The sequence below is a fragment of the Temnothorax curvispinosus genome, unplaced genomic scaffold, assembly GCF_003070985.1.
Source record: "Temnothorax curvispinosus isolate PA1 unplaced genomic scaffold, ASM307098v1 QBEX01010321.1, whole genome shotgun sequence".
NCBI classification, from domain to species: domain Eukaryota; kingdom Metazoa; phylum Arthropoda; class Insecta; order Hymenoptera; family Formicidae; genus Temnothorax; species Temnothorax curvispinosus.
The window spans coordinates 82132-100025 of record NW_020220101.1 but is presented as its reverse complement, the minus strand read 5'-3'; the positions used below and the strand labels follow the sequence as shown (position 1 = coordinate 100025).

Here is a 17894-nt window from a genome sequence, read left to right as displayed (position 1 = left end):
CCAAATATATATTTATTATATATTCCGAATATATATTGACTTATTGATCAATACGCCACGTAATAATAAATACGCTTCATGAGACAGCCGATATTTGTGCTGGCTGCTGACTGCTGCTGACTTAACGGAAACGAGCATCCGTGGACAACGATTCGTCCCATACCTTGAAAAAAAAACAGGTACCAGGGTGGACATCTTTCAGACTTGCTTCATCACTAGTATAGGACGAATCGGTGTCCACGAATGTAATATAGTACCAGCTGCACCACGTCTAGAAAAATCGAACCGTCCACACCACATTGTATATCGAAAGCTTTGTTGAGTCAACTTCATGGTATTGTTGCGTTTCTCTACTTTTGTTCGCGAATGTGTGTGTACTTTCTTTCCAATCGAGAGACAAAAACGGTTTACTTTGGACCATTAAAATCGATTGAGAGTGCCGATTGGCGATTAACGTGCAACGAACAGGAGCCATTTTCGGTAAGTACCGAAGGCAACTTGTAACCGAGTCATGTCACCGAGTGCCATGCAATCGTGAAATCAATTGTCGCATAGTTACGCGTTACATGCTTCTGTCCGCTTTTTGGCTGTAAACTTTTCGCGTTTATACACGCGTCCGAAGCTTCCAGGAACGAATGAACTCTTTCCAAGAAAAATGTCATTTTACGTAAACGCATTGAGCCCTCGCGCCTCGCGCGTTCCGACCGACTGATTCCGAGTTCCGAGCCCGAGCTAATGTCTATACCGTCTATAAGTACGTGCCACAGCCGCCACAGGCACGTATTCGTACGTTCCGTATTGTTTGCTAAAGCGTCTTCGAATATCTCGGCGTAAAAGTATTTAAGTACGAAGGAAACGAGGACACCACTTTCAGTAGTTTCAGTTGATAAAGCGCGCTCGTGGTAGGTCATGGTAGGTAAACCAGGTTAACGTTGACGCTACGTGGTGTGGCAAAATTTCATTCCGCTGTTATTATTCTCAAGTTTATCATCGATCGTTTCCGTTACTTTGCTTGTAATATCACTACGACGATAATGATATTTTATCTATACGAGTACACCGAGTGACTTTCTGTATATAATTTTTTTCCACAATAGATTCTCAATAGAGCATCTACACTCAAGGCCCATTAGGAATGTATATATAATATAATTGTTAATTACAGATAAGATATTTGCAATATATAGTATTATATTTATAGTTCTAGTTTCGATCGTAAATCAGGTCTACCTTAGTCAAATGATGACGACTTTCTTGCTTGATATTACAGTTTTATGTCTCGCCGTCTAACCTTGACTCGGGGCAAAGGTTACGGCACACAATACACAATGCAGGGTGAGATATCAAGAATCATAATATTGAATTGTATTAGGTGTCTGTTCAAGACATTGCATCATATTGAGTAATTGGAAGAAACGAGCATTCTTGTTAATGAATCGCTTATGACAATTATATATTGATAATGAAGCATTTGAAACATTAGATATTTCGGAACATTACACCGATTTATAATTAATAATTATAAATTTATGCAAACTATAAATTTTAGTATATTAATTTGTATATATTGAATTAAAACGTTTATCCATCGCGAGTTACATTTAGAAAAAGATGAAAATAAGCCCATTGTTATTTTCTATTAACGTAATTTTATTATTTTTTTGTGGGTGTAAAAAATGGGATACGATATAACTGTGCTAGGTATCTAAAGCAAATTCTAACAAATTCAAAGTACTTTCCTTTGAATAAGAACAATTCACTCTTTAACTGCGTTTTAGAGTTCAGAAAATAGCATATTGAAATGCTGAAACGTAGTTTCCTTCGATCCGTGAGAGATCAGTCTGCTGTTATCGGGACTCGGGACATAAATCAATGTTGAAACAACCGTTTCCTGTGAAACACAAGTCGCTTTCCACGCGAGCAATGTATTAGAAAATTGTGAAAACGATGCGCATTTGCTTTGCGGAGAAGTAACAAGATAAGCGATAAGAGCGATCAACAGCGTAGCAATCGTCGCGATAATATTTGAATCGTGTCCGAGACAAGGATAACGCGCGGAAAAGAGATTCGCGCGAGCGAGGACACGCGCTTTCGCAACGTCGCGGTCGGCCGGTCGGCCGGTCGGCGTCGTCGGCGTCGTCGCGCGAAATCCTTTGCCTTCGATATGTCGTTCTCTGGCCAAATAAGTAAACCTGACGTCACGCTTCTCTGTAAGAGCATAAGGACGCCCACTAGAATCGCTCGAATCGCTTCCCTCTCGCACACGTCTCTCGCGAACGCGTATCCTCTTTCAAATTGACGGACAGAGGGACAGAGACGCATGCAGGCATGCAATGTCTCGTCTCGCGAGGCTCGTTTTCTCGCGCGCGCGAAATCGGTCCTCTCAAGTTTGATCGATCGGAAGGCTCGCTCAGTCGGAGGACTGAGGAGCTACAGGAGGATGTATCTTGCCGGAAACCGAGATATAAACTATCAAAGGTTTGGAAGAAATTTTGCGATTACGTTAACGCGTGAGAGATAAAAGAGTGGTCGGGAGTGGGGATTCGATTTAACCGATCAAGCGATCGAAACGATTGTCGAGGTGAAACGAACAATTTCCAGTCGCGGCCCAGACAGCACGCGTGTCCAAAATCAGGACATAAGACGTCTTGCGTCTCGATTTTGGACACGGCCCGGGTCTGAGGGCCGGGTTACGCAGCCGCGTCGCGCGAAGCACCCACGTCGCGATGACGAGCATGCTGGCCGCGACTTCACCTGAGACAGGCGGACAAGGATAGAGAGTGAGAGAGAGAGAAACACACGTGTGCGTAGGTAGCGCGCATAGGTAGACCAAAATCGAATCCCAAAGTGGAGTGAGTCACTCTCGAGCAAGTAGCTTCGCACTATTCCTAGGTAAAAAGCACGTACGCCCGTCTACCCGTCTTATCTCGGCTGGTCCTCTCGTCCTCCACGTGTCTCGCCGCCGAGAGATTTCCTCTTTCCGACAGGGAGTAGACGAACGCGATTCTACTTGGCGCCTGGCGGAGAGCCAGTTATCGCGAGAGCAAAAGTAGTATCGGTCGAAGTAGCGACGATCCGACGAACGTCACGATATGGCGAAAGATCGTGAAGAGACGTGCGCGCATCTCCGGTCCTCCTCTTTCTCTCGCTTTGTTTTCAACTACAATTCGATTTAATTAGATTTAAAGCGAGTCGCTTTAAAGTTGAGCGTCGAATCGATGTATTGGTGGTGGCGGCGGCGGCGGCGGCGACGACGACCGATGCCGGTAGTAGCGCGACTCACGCTATCGTAATGACCTCCACCTCCATATTTCCAACTATTTTCGATAGTCGGCTTAGCTAACTTTAGTCGTTTCGTCTTCGGGCTTCCGCGCTTTCGGTCTGCCATCGAGATCTCGCCGTTGCGCCACGCTTACAATTAGTAACACGCTCGCTCGCGCGTGCGTGTTTCTATCTGTGCTCGATTTAAAATCGTTAACGATACCCGCGCGCAGTTCTACCGTCGACTTCACGTCGGAACGTCGCGTCGCGTCGGGACGTTAGAGATTGTCGCGTGGTGAAAATCGCGCCATCGCGCCTATCGCTATCGGAAGCTACCGCTCGAGGAAGCATGACGATGTTTGTGACATCGACATCTGGTTTTCGATCGTACGTTTCTTTTCTATTTCTCTCTTTTTTTTTTTTTTGCAACCTGTCGCGGTATCGGAATCGGAATCAATATCGTCGATTCCCGCATCTATTGATTCTCTCGCATTGTCCGACAGGTGGTTTCCTAGATCCTGATTCATCCCCGAACGTGCCGAACGATGGTGGATTACTACAGAGTGCTCGAAGTACAGCGGACCTCTACCAGCGCTGACATCAAAAAGGCGTAAGTTCGATCAGTCCGTTGACTTCCCTCATCTACTACTACTTATGTCCGTTTCGTCTGTCTTGTTGTAAACGATCTGAATCAAATTACGAAATCTTGCGAAATGATCGTTGCCCAGTCGTGTTTTTGACAAGCTCCTCGCTAACGCAATATCCGGCATATTTTTGTTCCACAGGTATAGGAAGTTGGCATTGAAATGGCATCCGGACAAGAATCCAGAGAATTTGGAAGAGGCGAATAAGAGATTCAAGGAAATTTCAGAAGCGTATGAAGTCTTGAGCGACGGTAGGTATATGCAGTAGACACGACAAACACGTACAGAGACAATGATAATTATTCAGAACGAGGAGACTGCGGTAAGAAATGATGTTTCAGCTACAAAAATAAATTGATATTCTGTGAGACGCGTGTCGAGATATGACGATATTTTAATTAGATTCTCATAAAAGCGTGGGGAGATTCCGATAACTTTGGTGATGTAAAATAAAAACGTTTTTCAAAATTATTACAACTTTTTAGCTAGCCTGGCTGCAATCAGAGCCACGCGAATGATTTTAATCGTCCTATGCTTGCTCGTCAATTAAGAGAGATTAAAATAAATCGTAAACTATCACCCTTCTGTCGCAATAGTGTATTTTTGGAAAACCCTAACAAGTAAATAACAGTTATTATATATTTAACGTGTATTCAACAAGTGAATATATTTTTTATCGTCGCCTAATATTAATTGCGAATTATAAACTGGCAACGACATTACTTTTTTCTTTTTGTAACTGTAACGATAACGAATTTAACAGTTACTCTTATCGTTACTTTTAATATTTTGAACCTATTTATGACATAATTCTCGTATATTTAATCTTCAGTCTTTGACTGATGTTCATATATAGTGCTATATTTGATCGCCTTAAGAATAATGAAACCTAGATTATACATGTTTGAACTTTTTATGAGTACTTTACTACAAATTTTATGTGTAAAGTATAAAACATGTGTGTATGTAAATATATACATGCATACAAATATCTTTCTATTACAATTTTAATGATAACTTATATATTACGATAACATAACATATTCGAATACTACTTGTGAAAAATTCAATTTTAAAGTATGTATTGAACTTGATCCCATCTATTTATGCTGGAAATCACGCCCTGGTTATTATCTGATCAATTTTACAATGCGGTTTTTTAAAGACTAGGCATTAGTTTTAGAAAGGATGAGGAAGGATTGAACCTATAAGTGCAAACAATCTATATTAATATTAATGCAGTTATGTGAGGTTGCATTAATTTATTTAATCTCGTTTAATCAGTCAAATGTTTTTGGATGACGCGTGGCTCCGCGTGAGAGATAGTTAAAAATACATAGTTATACATAGGAAACATAGTTGAAAATATTTATTGAATCATGTCGCCGAAGTTATCGGAATAGTCTCAGATCTGTAGGATTAACACGATTAAACACCGACGAGTAGTCGCCGCTTTTTTTAGCCAAAACGTCAACGCGAAAACTAAGAAAGCTCCTTCGCAGATTGTATAGAATGTGATAGATTGTGGATTTATAGATTGTCGAACGAAACGAGCTCGAACGAACGAACTCGAGCGCAAACGAGAGATATATGCGTGTAGTTTGTGCGTGTGTAACGAAAAAGATCGGGGCGATATAGAAAATCTTTCCAGATGTGAAGAGACGCACTTACGATCAGCGCTTGTATCAGAGGGCGGCGTCAAGGCCCGGCCGTGGATTCACCTTCCGGAGTTTCTTTGATTCTCCCTTCCAGCGATATTTCGGTACCACTTGCAAAAAATACGATTTGCCGAGTGCTCAAAGCATTGTTTACTATAGTTCCTTTTTTTTTTTTTACTTACCTTAATAACGTGCTACAATGTTTTTTTCGCGTCTCTTCTCCTCTTCTTTCGAAAGGATTCAGGTGCCGCCGAGAACGGGCGCGGAACGTTTGACGCGATGACTAGAATATTCTGAATATTCAACAACTTTGAGTTGCAAGTTGAATTACGGCGCGACACGGCTATTTATGAAGATCGTTCTAGTATTTGATTCATAATCCTATAAATATCCCTCTTTGATCGAAACGATTTCGCCGAATACGAATATCGAGATGCAACGCACATTCGATCGCTCATAATTTTTTGTCTCTCTCTTTGAAAATGGCAATGGAAGAAATATATCTTTTTCGAGTTTGCTCTGATCTTTAGAATCCATATCGAATACGGAATAGCTATAACGCGTTGCAGTTAACCCTGCCTGCATTCTATTGTCAGCGTGTGCTAACAGCTAGCGAATTATAACTTGGTCGAGAGAGTTATACCCCTGATGAAAAATTCAGTGCGTCTTAGCTAAGCAAGCTAAGCTAAGCGATATATTTAATACGACATACGAAGCGATATACGATAAATTCTCTCCGAGACTGTCTTTTCGCATTATATTCCAAACTTACGCATCGATATTTTGGACTAACCTTTGGCAAGCCTTGCAGAAACCTCGCTTGTTGGGTTTTGGTTGAAAGGAGCTGAATTGAGATGGTGATTACGATCGAAAGCCAAATAATAAATGTTTCGCTTTAACGTTTTTAGAGAAGAAGAAACGTGTTTACGATCAGTATGGCAAGGAAGGTCTTCAAATGCCTGGGGGCAAACGACGCCATGGAGATGACTTTGACGCGCACTTCGGCGGCACGTTCGTTTTCAGAGATCCTGAGGAAGTATTTAGAGAATTTTTCGATGGGATACCGTTCGAAGACTTGTTCGCCGGTAAAGCCTACTAATACTATAACTAATAATACAAATACATCCAGATAGGAAATATACTAAGGTTACCAAAGGTCACAAACGTTACAAACATTGAAATTTGCAGGCTTTCACGGCGGTGGTCCACGAAGAAATGCTGGAGGAAGACACGGTCACTCGGCTAATAACAGTCTGAGTACTTCTTTCTTCGGACCCTTTGGATTCGGCTTTCGTTTGCCGTTTAATGATTTAATGGAGAATGCCGGTACCGCAGGAAACTTCGCTTCCTTTGGTACTTTCACTAGTTTCGACGGAATGAGCGGTGGTACTGCTGTGAAACGTACCAGCACCTCTACTCGTTTCATCGATGGAAAGAAAATTACGACCAAAAAGTAAGTCTCATATATTCGATACAACGCGTACACTGTATCTGGTAAGATCCGGCGGCGTTACATCTATATTCTAATTGTATTTCTAATCTTTTCTCCTTTTCGTGTCTTTTACAGAGTCTTTGAAAACGGGAAAGAAACGATAATGTCTTATGAAAATGATGTACTGAAATCGAAGACAGTGAATGGCGTACCGCAGTCAATAACGTACAGTTAAAACACATCTCATTCGCTCGATCTCTCCTTGGCAATTGAGAAATTCCTGTCGTCACGATTAGAACATCTATAAACGAGTACTTGGTATCTCCGCGTTGGTATCTCTCGACACAGTTCCTCCCCTCGCAGTCGTTTATCATCGTTTCATCGAGAACGTAACATCACGTCGACACACTCTTAACCGCGCGCTCTTACTCGCCGAAATTGACAATCGATGATAGTGAGATAGGCTCTCTAAGCCCGAGTGATCGGAGCGTTAATAATTGGAATTTATATAAAACAAGAGCGAATTGCCTCTTACACGAGCTTCAATTTTCCGTCATCTCGTTTGTTTGTGTGTGTGTTAGGTTCGACGAAGCATCGACGAGTCGTCAAGTCTGTGAGAACGTCAACGATAACACGATGGGTAGCCACAGCTCGAGCGCGACCCACGGCGACTATCTAAAAGCTAGCAGAGTAAAGACGCGTCATCATCCGCACATGAGTAAGAAGCACGATAGAAGTAAGAGGAAATAAATTGCTTCGCTCTTGTCTCAAGTTCCTTGTGTGTATCAAAGTCGACGAGTGTGCGCTCCTGATATACTCGATACAAATTTGATCCCGGGGAAAATTTTCGTCCTGTTGATATATATATATATATATATATATGCTATTCTATCCATTATTATCTGATCTGATAGAAATTCATAAGTTGATGAATAATAAAGAAAAAATCGCTAATCTGTGTACGAATTAAAGAGGGAAAGAATAACATCCTATAAATGACTGGCTTGACATATCCACGCGGTTCGTATAATAAAGTTTATTTAAAAGAAAATCATGATTTGTCGACTTTTAATTTTGAGAGCAAAGCGGCCCGCTATCCGTCGTCGTCGTTGAGTCGTTTAGCCGTTTAGCTTTGTAAAAACGAGTTGTTTTTGAATTTAGTTAGGTACTTGCGATAGCGTATCGCTTATACGCCGCGAATCGAGACTAATTTACAAGTAACATCTGCCTTGTCTCTACCTTGTTGTACGATGTAACGTAACCGATGCCGTTCGCTAACTTGAGCATCGATTATCGCTAGGTTACAGAACTGACGCAAAACTTATATATATAATTTCTCAAAATGATAAAAGTATCTTAAATGCATCTCGTATCGATTAATAGTATAATTTATTTTCGTCGCTGCGTATTTTTATTGTCGTTGGCCCTAGCGTTATTTACCGATTTAAGTTTTAGCTAAATATACGCTGAGACACATCGTTGAGAAACTGTGTTAGAAGAACCGTTTTCGATCGTATTTTCTTCGATTAGCTATTTACATATGTGTATATAATGATAAGGGAAAAAAATGTTATAGAAATACATTATTAATATACACTAATTATCTTGAGTATAAAGTCAGAGTATGGAACTATTGCAAACGGCAGAGATCAAATTACTGTTCGGAAAGGGGAAGTCAATTATAACAGAGACATATGCGACAAGTAGTTTTATGCTGATTCTAATAAATCATTGGATACAAAATTCACACAAACGAGTAACCAAAAAAAGTGCATTCCTATCTATACAATCTATACAAATATACATTGCACAAATATAATTGCACACGCGTATTACATAATATTCCGAGTGCTTCTCATCGATGGTGAAAAAGTTTTAATAGAAATGCGTTCAAATAAGATCACGCGCAAATCTTTATGTGCGCGTGTAAACGTAACAATGAATCAACTACTTCTTTCCGATTGAAGCGATTAGTGCCTCCACTTTAGCAATGTATTCTTCTTTCGCCGTTTCTTGTTCCATGCTTTTTTTACCATTCCAAGCGTCCCATTTCGCCTTTCCTTTGAAATCCAACATACCCGGTCTCTCTAAAAAAAAAAAAAAAAAGAAGATTTACCAGGATCATTGCAATTGTACACAATAAGCATGAACTGGGCGCATAAAATTCCGTAAAAATGTACCTGTATTACAATCGCCAACAGTGGATTGCTTGTACAATGCGTACAACTCGAGTAAATCTTCGTCTTCTGGCTGCGCAGCCAATTCCTTTACCGCTATAGCCGCATTATTAAATCTCTAAGAATAGGAACGTGTGTTTATGTGATCACTTGATAAAAAGAAAACCCTTTTTAAAATGTTACTTGGTGAAATGTTATTAAATTTAATAGAAATCATAAGCAATTTGGATGATTTAATTTATCGGGACAAGAGTAGCGTACACACCAACGATATAATTTGACGCTAATTCCAAGTAAAATATAAAATTTTTATTTTTTTTTATCTGTATCATAACTAGGATTATCATCATTTAATTAACGATTAACCGATCTGATCAAATCGATTAAACTGTTGATGGAACTCACGCTTGAAGCGGTATCTCGCAGCATATTTATATTAACTACAAATATGATCTCGATCTACTAATATTCGAATTCTTTTAATTCATTAAATTTATTCTATTAGTCAAGTTTGGATATCCAAACTGTTCGGATGATTCGGATCTTAATGTACGAAGAGTCGGATCTCACAATTATAAGAAACAGAACGGAAGATTAATCGCTAAGTTAGCTAGCTCTTTATTTATTTATCTCTTGCTTTTCCTACTGAATGTATAATTTTTTCATGCTATGTAGATCCTCAGTGTATGCACGCGCGCGCGCGTGCACCCTGTCCCAGATTTTTCTGTACAAACTTGAATAGTACGTTCTATGAGCAGAAATAAGAAAAAATGTTACGTAGATCCCAAAATGCTTCGTTCGAAATTTATAAATTATAACAAAAGTACGAAATGTGAAAATTGCGGCATTTTGAGATAATGTTCTACAAGGTATTGCTCGTTACTAATGTTCATACAAGCTTTTATAATCACCTTCAATCATTTCAAATCAGTAAGCACGAAGAAGCGGATAAGATAAATGTATCACTTATGGTATACGGCGTGCCACTTATCTATGGCAAGACCGTTATTATTTCTTCAATACAAATTTATTTAGAATTCGACAAATTATTTAGATTTAGAAAATAACTTTACACGGGTATATATTCTAAGCTAACTTTTGCTATAACTTTCTAATGAAGCATTTTGAGACCAATGTTTGTATTTTTTCTTATTTCTGCTCATAAAACATACTACTATAAGGTTTGCACGGAAAGACCTGGGGAACACCCTGTATACTCATTGTCATCAGTAAGCAAACTGCCCGCGGTATGACAATAGATTTACGGCAGATTTGCTCAGTTATCCCATCAGATCCGGTATATTATAATATTATCTATATCCGCATTACATGTTGGTCGATATAATCTAATAGCAGATTATCGGCATCAGAATCTATCCATTTCATTTAATAAACATTTAAATGTAATACATCATTTAAATGGTTATGAAATGACAGATTTTACTTAGTTTCTACAGTCAATCTGTCATTATATTCTCCCAGATAGCCATACCTGCGCAGATTCTGAACAGAGCCTGTAGAATTTTTTATGTCAGAAAGATAAATTTCACATAAAAGGCCGCTCTATAGTCTATCACACGATATTGTCAAACTGTTGCCAGAGAAACGCAACAGAGTTTGCTGACAGCTGACAGGCAATGTGAAATGTGAGCAGAAACACTGTATGCATGGTTTCTGCTGCCAATTTGCATACATTGCTCTGTCGACAGAACACGAGTTTAATGCGGACACAAAAGGCTATGATTTTGGTATGAGATTCTGATCAAGTTTGCTGTCAATCTATTGCGTGCTATTGGTTTCCTGCTCAATTTGTTGTATTTCGGATCTAAATGCACAAATTCCTTCGGCTCTTCCGATATTATGATTCGAATTATTAGAATTATTAGAATTATTAAGACAAACACATGGATTTAAATAATTAATTGGGTAATAATTATTTCGAATAATTCGGATATTACGTTAAAACATTTATAGTCCCGGACTATGTACATACGAAATTACGAATGTGTGTTAGCTGATCTAAGATCTAACCTAATCTTATCTTAACCTATTCTAACGTAGACCTCTACACGTCTCCATGAAAATATCAGTGTTTGCGTTTAACCTACTAAATTTCTCTTTTTTATCGACTGATCGTTAGTTCTTAACCTCTTCAAAATTAATGAGTTTAGATAGCTTTTCAACGAAGCTATCTAAGAGAACCGCGTATATACTATACATACTACACACCGCGTTAGGATATCGCCTATTTAAAATAATTCGGAAATAACGATCAGTTCGATATACGCGATCATCACGTGCTGATGTGAGTATTTAAAGAACAATTGAAACAAATCACAAACGTCACTAATCTCATCGATCAAACTAGTAACTAGTACCTACTAATTGCTAACTTCACTCGCTCTAAATTAACGTTCCGGAGACGGAGAGAAGAGGTGAGCACGGAGATACGTTCCATTTTCGCGTGTCACACTATTCGAGTTATGGTAAAAACGTATTGTAAAAATAAAGCTTGTTCGTTGTCCTTACTTCGTCCAGCGACATAATGCAGAATATTAGTTTGGAATTTTAGACGCAAATTTATAACGACTGTGATGCCGAGAGAGAATCGTATGAGAGGTTACGAGACTCGTGTTAACGGATGCCACGATAAGGAACGACTAGGCGTTCACGGTTCACGTACGTGGCCGGTCAGGCCGGTCAGGCCGGTGGCCGGCGTCGCCGGCGTACATACGCGATGACATACGTGGTCATAGTCCAGCTTAAAGCAACGATTAATTTTTAATCGCTGCGACATTACTGACAACCTTTGACATGATTTAGACTACATCGATATAAATGGTTCGATGTGTCCTTAATTCCTGTTTATTTGATTATGAGCTATATTACTCGATACTAGATAAAAATTACAGATATTTTAGTATGTTCTAATATTATATACATATATTTAATCTGAGATAATGAATTATATTTGTAAAATGATAAATTGTGAGTTCTAAAATTAAATGACATATATATTAACATTTTTATTTTGTGCCAATACATTGCTTTGATATACTTTTGTTTTCACGTCAATGTCATCTTTTTATTTTGAAATTGCAGTTATATTCAAAAGTATTACGTAATAAAAGTTAAAATGACATTTCTAAATGCAACAAGCCGAGAAATTCATCTACAAAGACGCTAGGTTGACTCTTTGTCAACGAGATTATATTTAAAAATTATTTATAATATTATATATGACTATAATTCTGTTTCAAATAAGCGATAATAAATTAAAACTTTTCCACCCCTTATAACTTTTAAGATTAAGAAATATCATCAATTGAAGATATTATACATAAAAAAATTTCACTAATAATAATTCTTCAATAAAATGAAGGTTACAACCCTTTATTATATCATATTCTGTCCTACATCGACTTATACATCCTCCAACACATCTTGTGTAGAAAACTGTATACTTATATGATTAGACATCGGATTTTTATATGCAGATTGGTAGAAAAGCGCAACTAAGATTATGTTATTTATAATGTCTAACATATTTATATCTAACATATGTTGTAGTATAAAGATGTTAGATATTATAAATAACATAATCTAATGATCTAATTGTTAGTTATTAATTGCTTCTTTCCACCAATCTGCATATAAAAAATCCGATGTCTACTTATGATATATTTTGATATATTAAAAGTTCGCCTTTCGTATTAAAATGGTCATTGAGATTTTAACATTATTTTCAAAATTAACAATCTCATAAAATTAACTCTTTGACTACACGGTCGAGTTGGATGCGGAACTGTATCTATCGCTTTACGCGGGACTTATTCACGGACTACTAAAATGACATTAGTAGCGCAATCAGTGTAAAAAAGTAATTTTAAAAAACGATGTTACGAATTATAGAGTGTTCTGGAGTGTTCGTATATCAATTCTAAAATAGCCCTATTCGCTCCAACCATGCCTTTCGTGTCCCACGAATTTCTAACAGTCGTTTGTTCCGGAAAACAAATGATCGTGGGAGAATCTCCTCCACGCCGGAAAAAAGTTATTGTGGCAGGGAACCTCAGGTAAAAATTTCAAAGTCCTAGCTCATTTACTCTCGAAACGGGGAACAATCAAAATCTCGGTGGGACACGAAAGTGCATGGTTAGAGGATTACGTCAGTGTTGTGTGAAAGGTAAATGAGCATTTTTTTCGATAAAAATGTATTTTTGTGTATAATTTAACCGCATTTAAAATATTTTTGTCGTTAAAAAAAAAATTTAACATTCCACAGAGGTCTATTATGGCTCAGAGGCAGGTGGAAGAGGTGGGGAGGAGCTACGATTATAAAAAAAAAAATTAATTTTTTTACATAAAAAATATCTGTCACACTTCAAATTCGCCTTTTCTTATGCAGAAATTCTTTTTCTAGCATTCTTTAAGTCCTTAAAGTCCTTCTGTACCATTAAAAAATTACCAAATTTGCGGCGACGAAATTAAGTATTCCTATTTAATTAATAATTATCTCATATTTTTTTCTCATTTGCACTACTTTTAGCTTTAATTTGCGTTTTGGTTCATTGAGCTTCGTCAATTCGTTCGTGAGTTATGATTTTTTAACTAAAACGAGTCGTAACGTGTGTTTGTCAACATATAATTGTTGTAAAAAAATATTTAAATAATTGATTTCCAAATGTTCTTTACATTGATTTTTAGTCGAAGATACAAAGATATTATAATAATTTTTGGGGAATTTTTCAAAGCTATTAACATTATAAAAAACACGTGGGACTCGAAAGTGCATGGTTGGAGGATTATTGGGGCGAAAAAAACGTTGGAGTGAATAGGGATAGTAATCCATACCTGATACTGCTGCGTAAAAAAAAAAAAAGATTATTTTGTTCAAATATTTAATCACTATTTCAAGAAATAATATAGGGTGTGTTCCGATATTCACTACCAGTACTGAAAATCTATTGTATACGTGACGCAAACTATTATAGATTTTCAGTATTGGCAGTGAATATCGGAACACATGGATAGTATTTCTTAACTGTAGTGAAAACTTATACTGAACTCTTTGTAATTGCGTGTAATAATTCTATCGAGCATTCTATCGATAAAACAAATACGTATTAAGATTAAGGTATTCCTGCTTGGTAACGTCGAGATATAGAGTCATACAGAACAAGGCCATTACAGTGGAATTGTATCTTAATATTACCATATTCATTTGGTGATCATTTGGTGATGTTTGGCAGTCTATTTCCGACGATCGATCACAACACTGTAATTAATAACATGGAAAAGAAAGTATATGTACGCGTGTAAAATCAACTTCTCCTTTTTGTTATTAGCATCAACCAATTAATTCACGCTTTATTTAATATATCCAAGTACTAGCAACATGAAGTAGCTAGCTAGTAGTATACATACATTAGTTTTATTTCTCTCTCCATATTTTACTTAAAAATTTAATTTAAATTTTAATTGTCATTTTGTTAGTTTTGTTACATTCACAGAATTTAATCGAATAATGGAATCTAGAAAAGGGCTTAATTATCTCATAAAAATGAATTAAAAAATCTATTTAGATTCTTTGAAAAACAAAAGCATCACTTCTAAGCAACCCGAATCTGGACGAGATGGGTTCGAATTTTTGTATGAATATTTCGAAAAATATACCTAACCTAAACAGAACGGCTTTTCCGATAGAATCACATGTATATATACTGACCAAGTTAATTTGAATTTTTATAACCCAGATAGCACAGTGACGTCAAATGACGTATTAATTCCGTCTCTAACGTCATTAAGACGGCATTATGACGGAATTAATACGTCATTTGACGTCACTGTAATATCTGGGAAGTGTTTTACCCCGGGATTTTTTATCAATGAAATTATCGTCTTCTCGACTTTCAGATTTCAAAAGTTTCGATTCCTTGAATACACTTATAAATACATTTTGTATCATGCATGTGTGTATATATCATTCTAAGGTCCAAAAACAAATTTATTGAGATCGATTATTTCGCAATATATCATATCTCGATTCTTATAATATTATTTCAAGTTCAAGAAATAAAATTAAATTGTTGAATTTGATTCTGATTTATAAGTACATATTGCTTTCAATCCCATTTTTACAATTAGTGTCTTTATGTATAAAAGTATCTTCTACTGAATGAACTGAATGATAATCGTTACCGTCATATGATATGAGCAATGACGCAAGTCGTGATGAACAAGTATGCAAGTAAATCGCGTATAAATAATTTTTTTACGATTATTAATTATAAATAGTTAAAATAGTAAATCTTAAAAAAGAGATGTTTTCTCGAAAACTATACATATATCCTGTTTCGATCGATTAATTAAGTTAAAAACCGGATATATTTGGATTTAAACAAAACGAATATTTTAAATCAGAACTAATAATTAGTTACAATTTTCTGATTATTTTTCGTAGTTGATGCCCATTGCTTTCCTCTTGTTGCTCGCGTTTTAGCGTCTAGATGCGCGCGTAACTGATGGGGCGCATCACGTAATAATAAGGCGCGTGACGTTCAGGGCACGTATTATGGAATATTTCGAAATAGATTTCGATCAGAATTATTCCGTTTTCTCTAGAAAGCACAATAGAAATCTAGGAAATAACTAAATAATTCCGATCGGAATCCATTCCATAATACGTGTCCCCAGGCTTCATATTCTACTTCAGGAGCGGACGTATACTGGTACCTCTATCGCCAAGATTTCCATTGGAAATTTATTTCCTTTTAAAAATTTTTATGTTATTTGTAATTACAAAACTAATTCTCTAAAGAAAAAATGTGTCAAAGAGTCTTGACAACACTCGGGAAAGTAATATTCTATCGCACTTATACAATCGTTCCCGAGACAAAGCGCGTTGGCGCGCCTTATATTACGCGCATCCGGCGACTCATTGTAGACATAGAGCGGCAAGGGAAACAATGGATGTCATTTACAAAAGTTGACTTGAAAGTTGCTAATTCTTCTAACTATGCTTTAAAAAAACTTAAAATTTGCATTTTTGATTATACCTGTACGTAAACATTTTAAATTAAAGAACGTCATATTTATGAGAGGCTCGAAATACATAAATTATGATATATAATTTCTACTTTTTTATTGGATTCTTTCTCTCGTGTATATGTGCAAAGTTATGCATTTAAAACTTTATCAATGCACGCGAGAAATAAGGCTTACGTAAGACGAGTCTTGCATTCAAGAACCAGGTATGTGTATACAAAAAAATGTGTAATTCCAATCGAATGTTCTCGACAACCAAGATAATGACGGAGTTACGTAAAAAGAGATTTAGTCGCTAATAAGATTAGTTTATATCTTTATCAGTTATATCTTTATAACTGTGTAACAATAAAAACATCTGTCGCCAAGTTGCACGAGTGATCGATACCGCGGGGAAGGCCTTATAGAGATAGAGTCTTATTACGCGAATAATGCTACAGAATTATTATCAGCGCGATGGCTTTGATTTTAATTGAGTTTGCCGTTACGATAAACGAAAATCGAAGAATAAAGATAGACTCGATCGTATTATGGACGTACAGGTAGATACTATATCCGATCATTCCGCATGCTGCATCGCGTCGCGCTGCACCGTATTGCGGTATTTTTACCCTTGACAACGAACGTTTCGAGGCGACCAGCTGTTCGTGATCGTTACCGCATCTCAAATTTTAGTATAGTTGCCACCAATCCAATATCGTCATAAAACAATTGCTTAATCCTAATATGCTTAATCCTAACGAATCGTTTTCGAATACAACGTGTTGCTTTTTAATTCTAGACATTGTGTTTTTGTACATGTTATACATGTTACATTCTGAGTCTCTCAAAAACCGAACACTTTTATACATTCTTATCTGATAAAAGTGCATATTTTTCGATAGATTTTTGTTTCTAGAGAAATGCTAGACATGGTAGAATAAAAGCTCAAATACTAAACTGCTAAACTGGTATTTAATAATTACTCGCAACTGAACTGACTGAATAATTGACTGAACACTGACGGATGATCGACGATGATTGACTCGGGGTGTAAGGCAAATGACAAGTTGGCGAGTAATCGTAAGTTCCGAGATTTTTTATATACGCACGCGGAGCAAAAAATATATGTCAGGGATGACGAACCCTTGGCAACAGTTAGCTGAAATGATAGACTAATAGATTTCACGAAATTCTTATGACAAAGATCCAGGTGGATCGTTAGTGATTATCTTTCGTTTAAATATCGATAGCCGAAGAGACATGTGCCGACGAAATACCGAAAACGGTAATGATATAAACATAAACGAGAGAATTGATAAAACTGCCGTGTGAGACTTTCGATGAGTCTAATAAGTTGCTATAGAAATAATGAATCTCTACAACTACAAACATCTAACGGTTTCCGATGACGGAATCATTGATATACCCACCCAAGCTTTCCATTTATGACAGGTTGATCATTGACGGCCAACATTGTAGACCACATTTGATATGTATGTATAACATCCCAGTGAACATAATGTCTCAAATCGAGATATGACGTCTTTAAGACATGCGTGTTATCTGGAATACAATTATTTATATTTGTAAACGTATGACCATGTTATTTAATTATAATAGAAATGCACTAGTAAATATTTTTATTTATTACAATTCAATTATAATCTAATTTCATATTTTGTTGTTGTTCTTA

At 37.0% G+C, this 17894-nt stretch overlaps 2 protein-coding genes across 7 annotated transcripts in view; one reads left to right on the top strand and one right to left on the bottom strand.

Moving 5' to 3' along the window:
- The first annotated feature begins 232 nt into the window (after positions 1–232).
- On the top strand, positions 233–8046 carry LOC112460100 (dnaJ homolog subfamily B member 6-like). 5 transcript variants are annotated; one of them, XM_025024599.1, is made up of 8 exons: positions 233–480; positions 3765–3871; positions 4047–4156; positions 5557–5667; positions 6472–6648; positions 6752–7016; positions 7131–7220; positions 7577–8046. In XM_025024599.1, exons 2-8 carry the CDS (start codon positions 3807–3809, stop codon positions 7743–7745), a joined length of 987 nt encoding a protein of 328 aa, XP_024880367.1. In that variant the 5' UTR covers positions 233–480; positions 3765–3806; the 3' UTR covers positions 7746–8046. The 5 variants fall into 5 exon arrangements, with proteins under 5 accessions (XP_024880367.1, XP_024880371.1, XP_024880369.1 ...); XM_025024601.1 differs by lacking the exon at positions 233–480 and adding an exon at positions 2395–2478; XM_025024602.1 differs by lacking the exon at positions 233–480 and adding an exon at positions 2827–2892.
- Positions 8047–8688: 642 nt separating this feature from the next.
- Positions 8689–17894, bottom strand: part of LOC112460101 (acyl-CoA-binding protein) — a 14271-nt gene continuing 5065 nt past the window's right edge. Inside the window, exons 1-3 of one of the 2 annotated variants that reach the window (XM_025024605.1) lie at positions 11702–11848; positions 9176–9290; positions 8689–9082 (exon numbers count right to left, since the gene is read on the bottom strand). In XM_025024605.1, the coding sequence (XP_024880373.1) occupies positions 8943–9082; positions 9176–9290; positions 11702–11716 (270 nt within the window). In that variant the 5' untranslated portion in view covers positions 11717–11848 and the 3' untranslated portion in view covers positions 8689–8942. Of the gene's footprint in view, positions 9083–9175; positions 9291–11701; positions 11849–17894 lie in introns of those variants that run through there. The other variant, XM_025024604.1, reaches the window with a different exon arrangement.

Excerpts from the sequence above, each read along its gene's own strand:
- LOC112460100 (XM_025024599.1), top strand. The coding sequence starts at position 3,807 with ATGGTGGATTACTACAGAGTGCTCGAAGTACAGCGGACCTCTACCAGC. Across the intron at positions 3,872-4,046 it reads AGCGCTGACATCAAAAAGGC|GTATAGGAAGTTGGCATTGA; the intron begins GTAAGTTCGATC and ends TTTGTTCCACAG. Across the intron at positions 4,157-5,556 it reads GTATGAAGTCTTGAGCGACG|ATGTGAAGAGACGCACTTAC; the intron begins GTAGGTATATGC and ends AAATCTTTCCAG.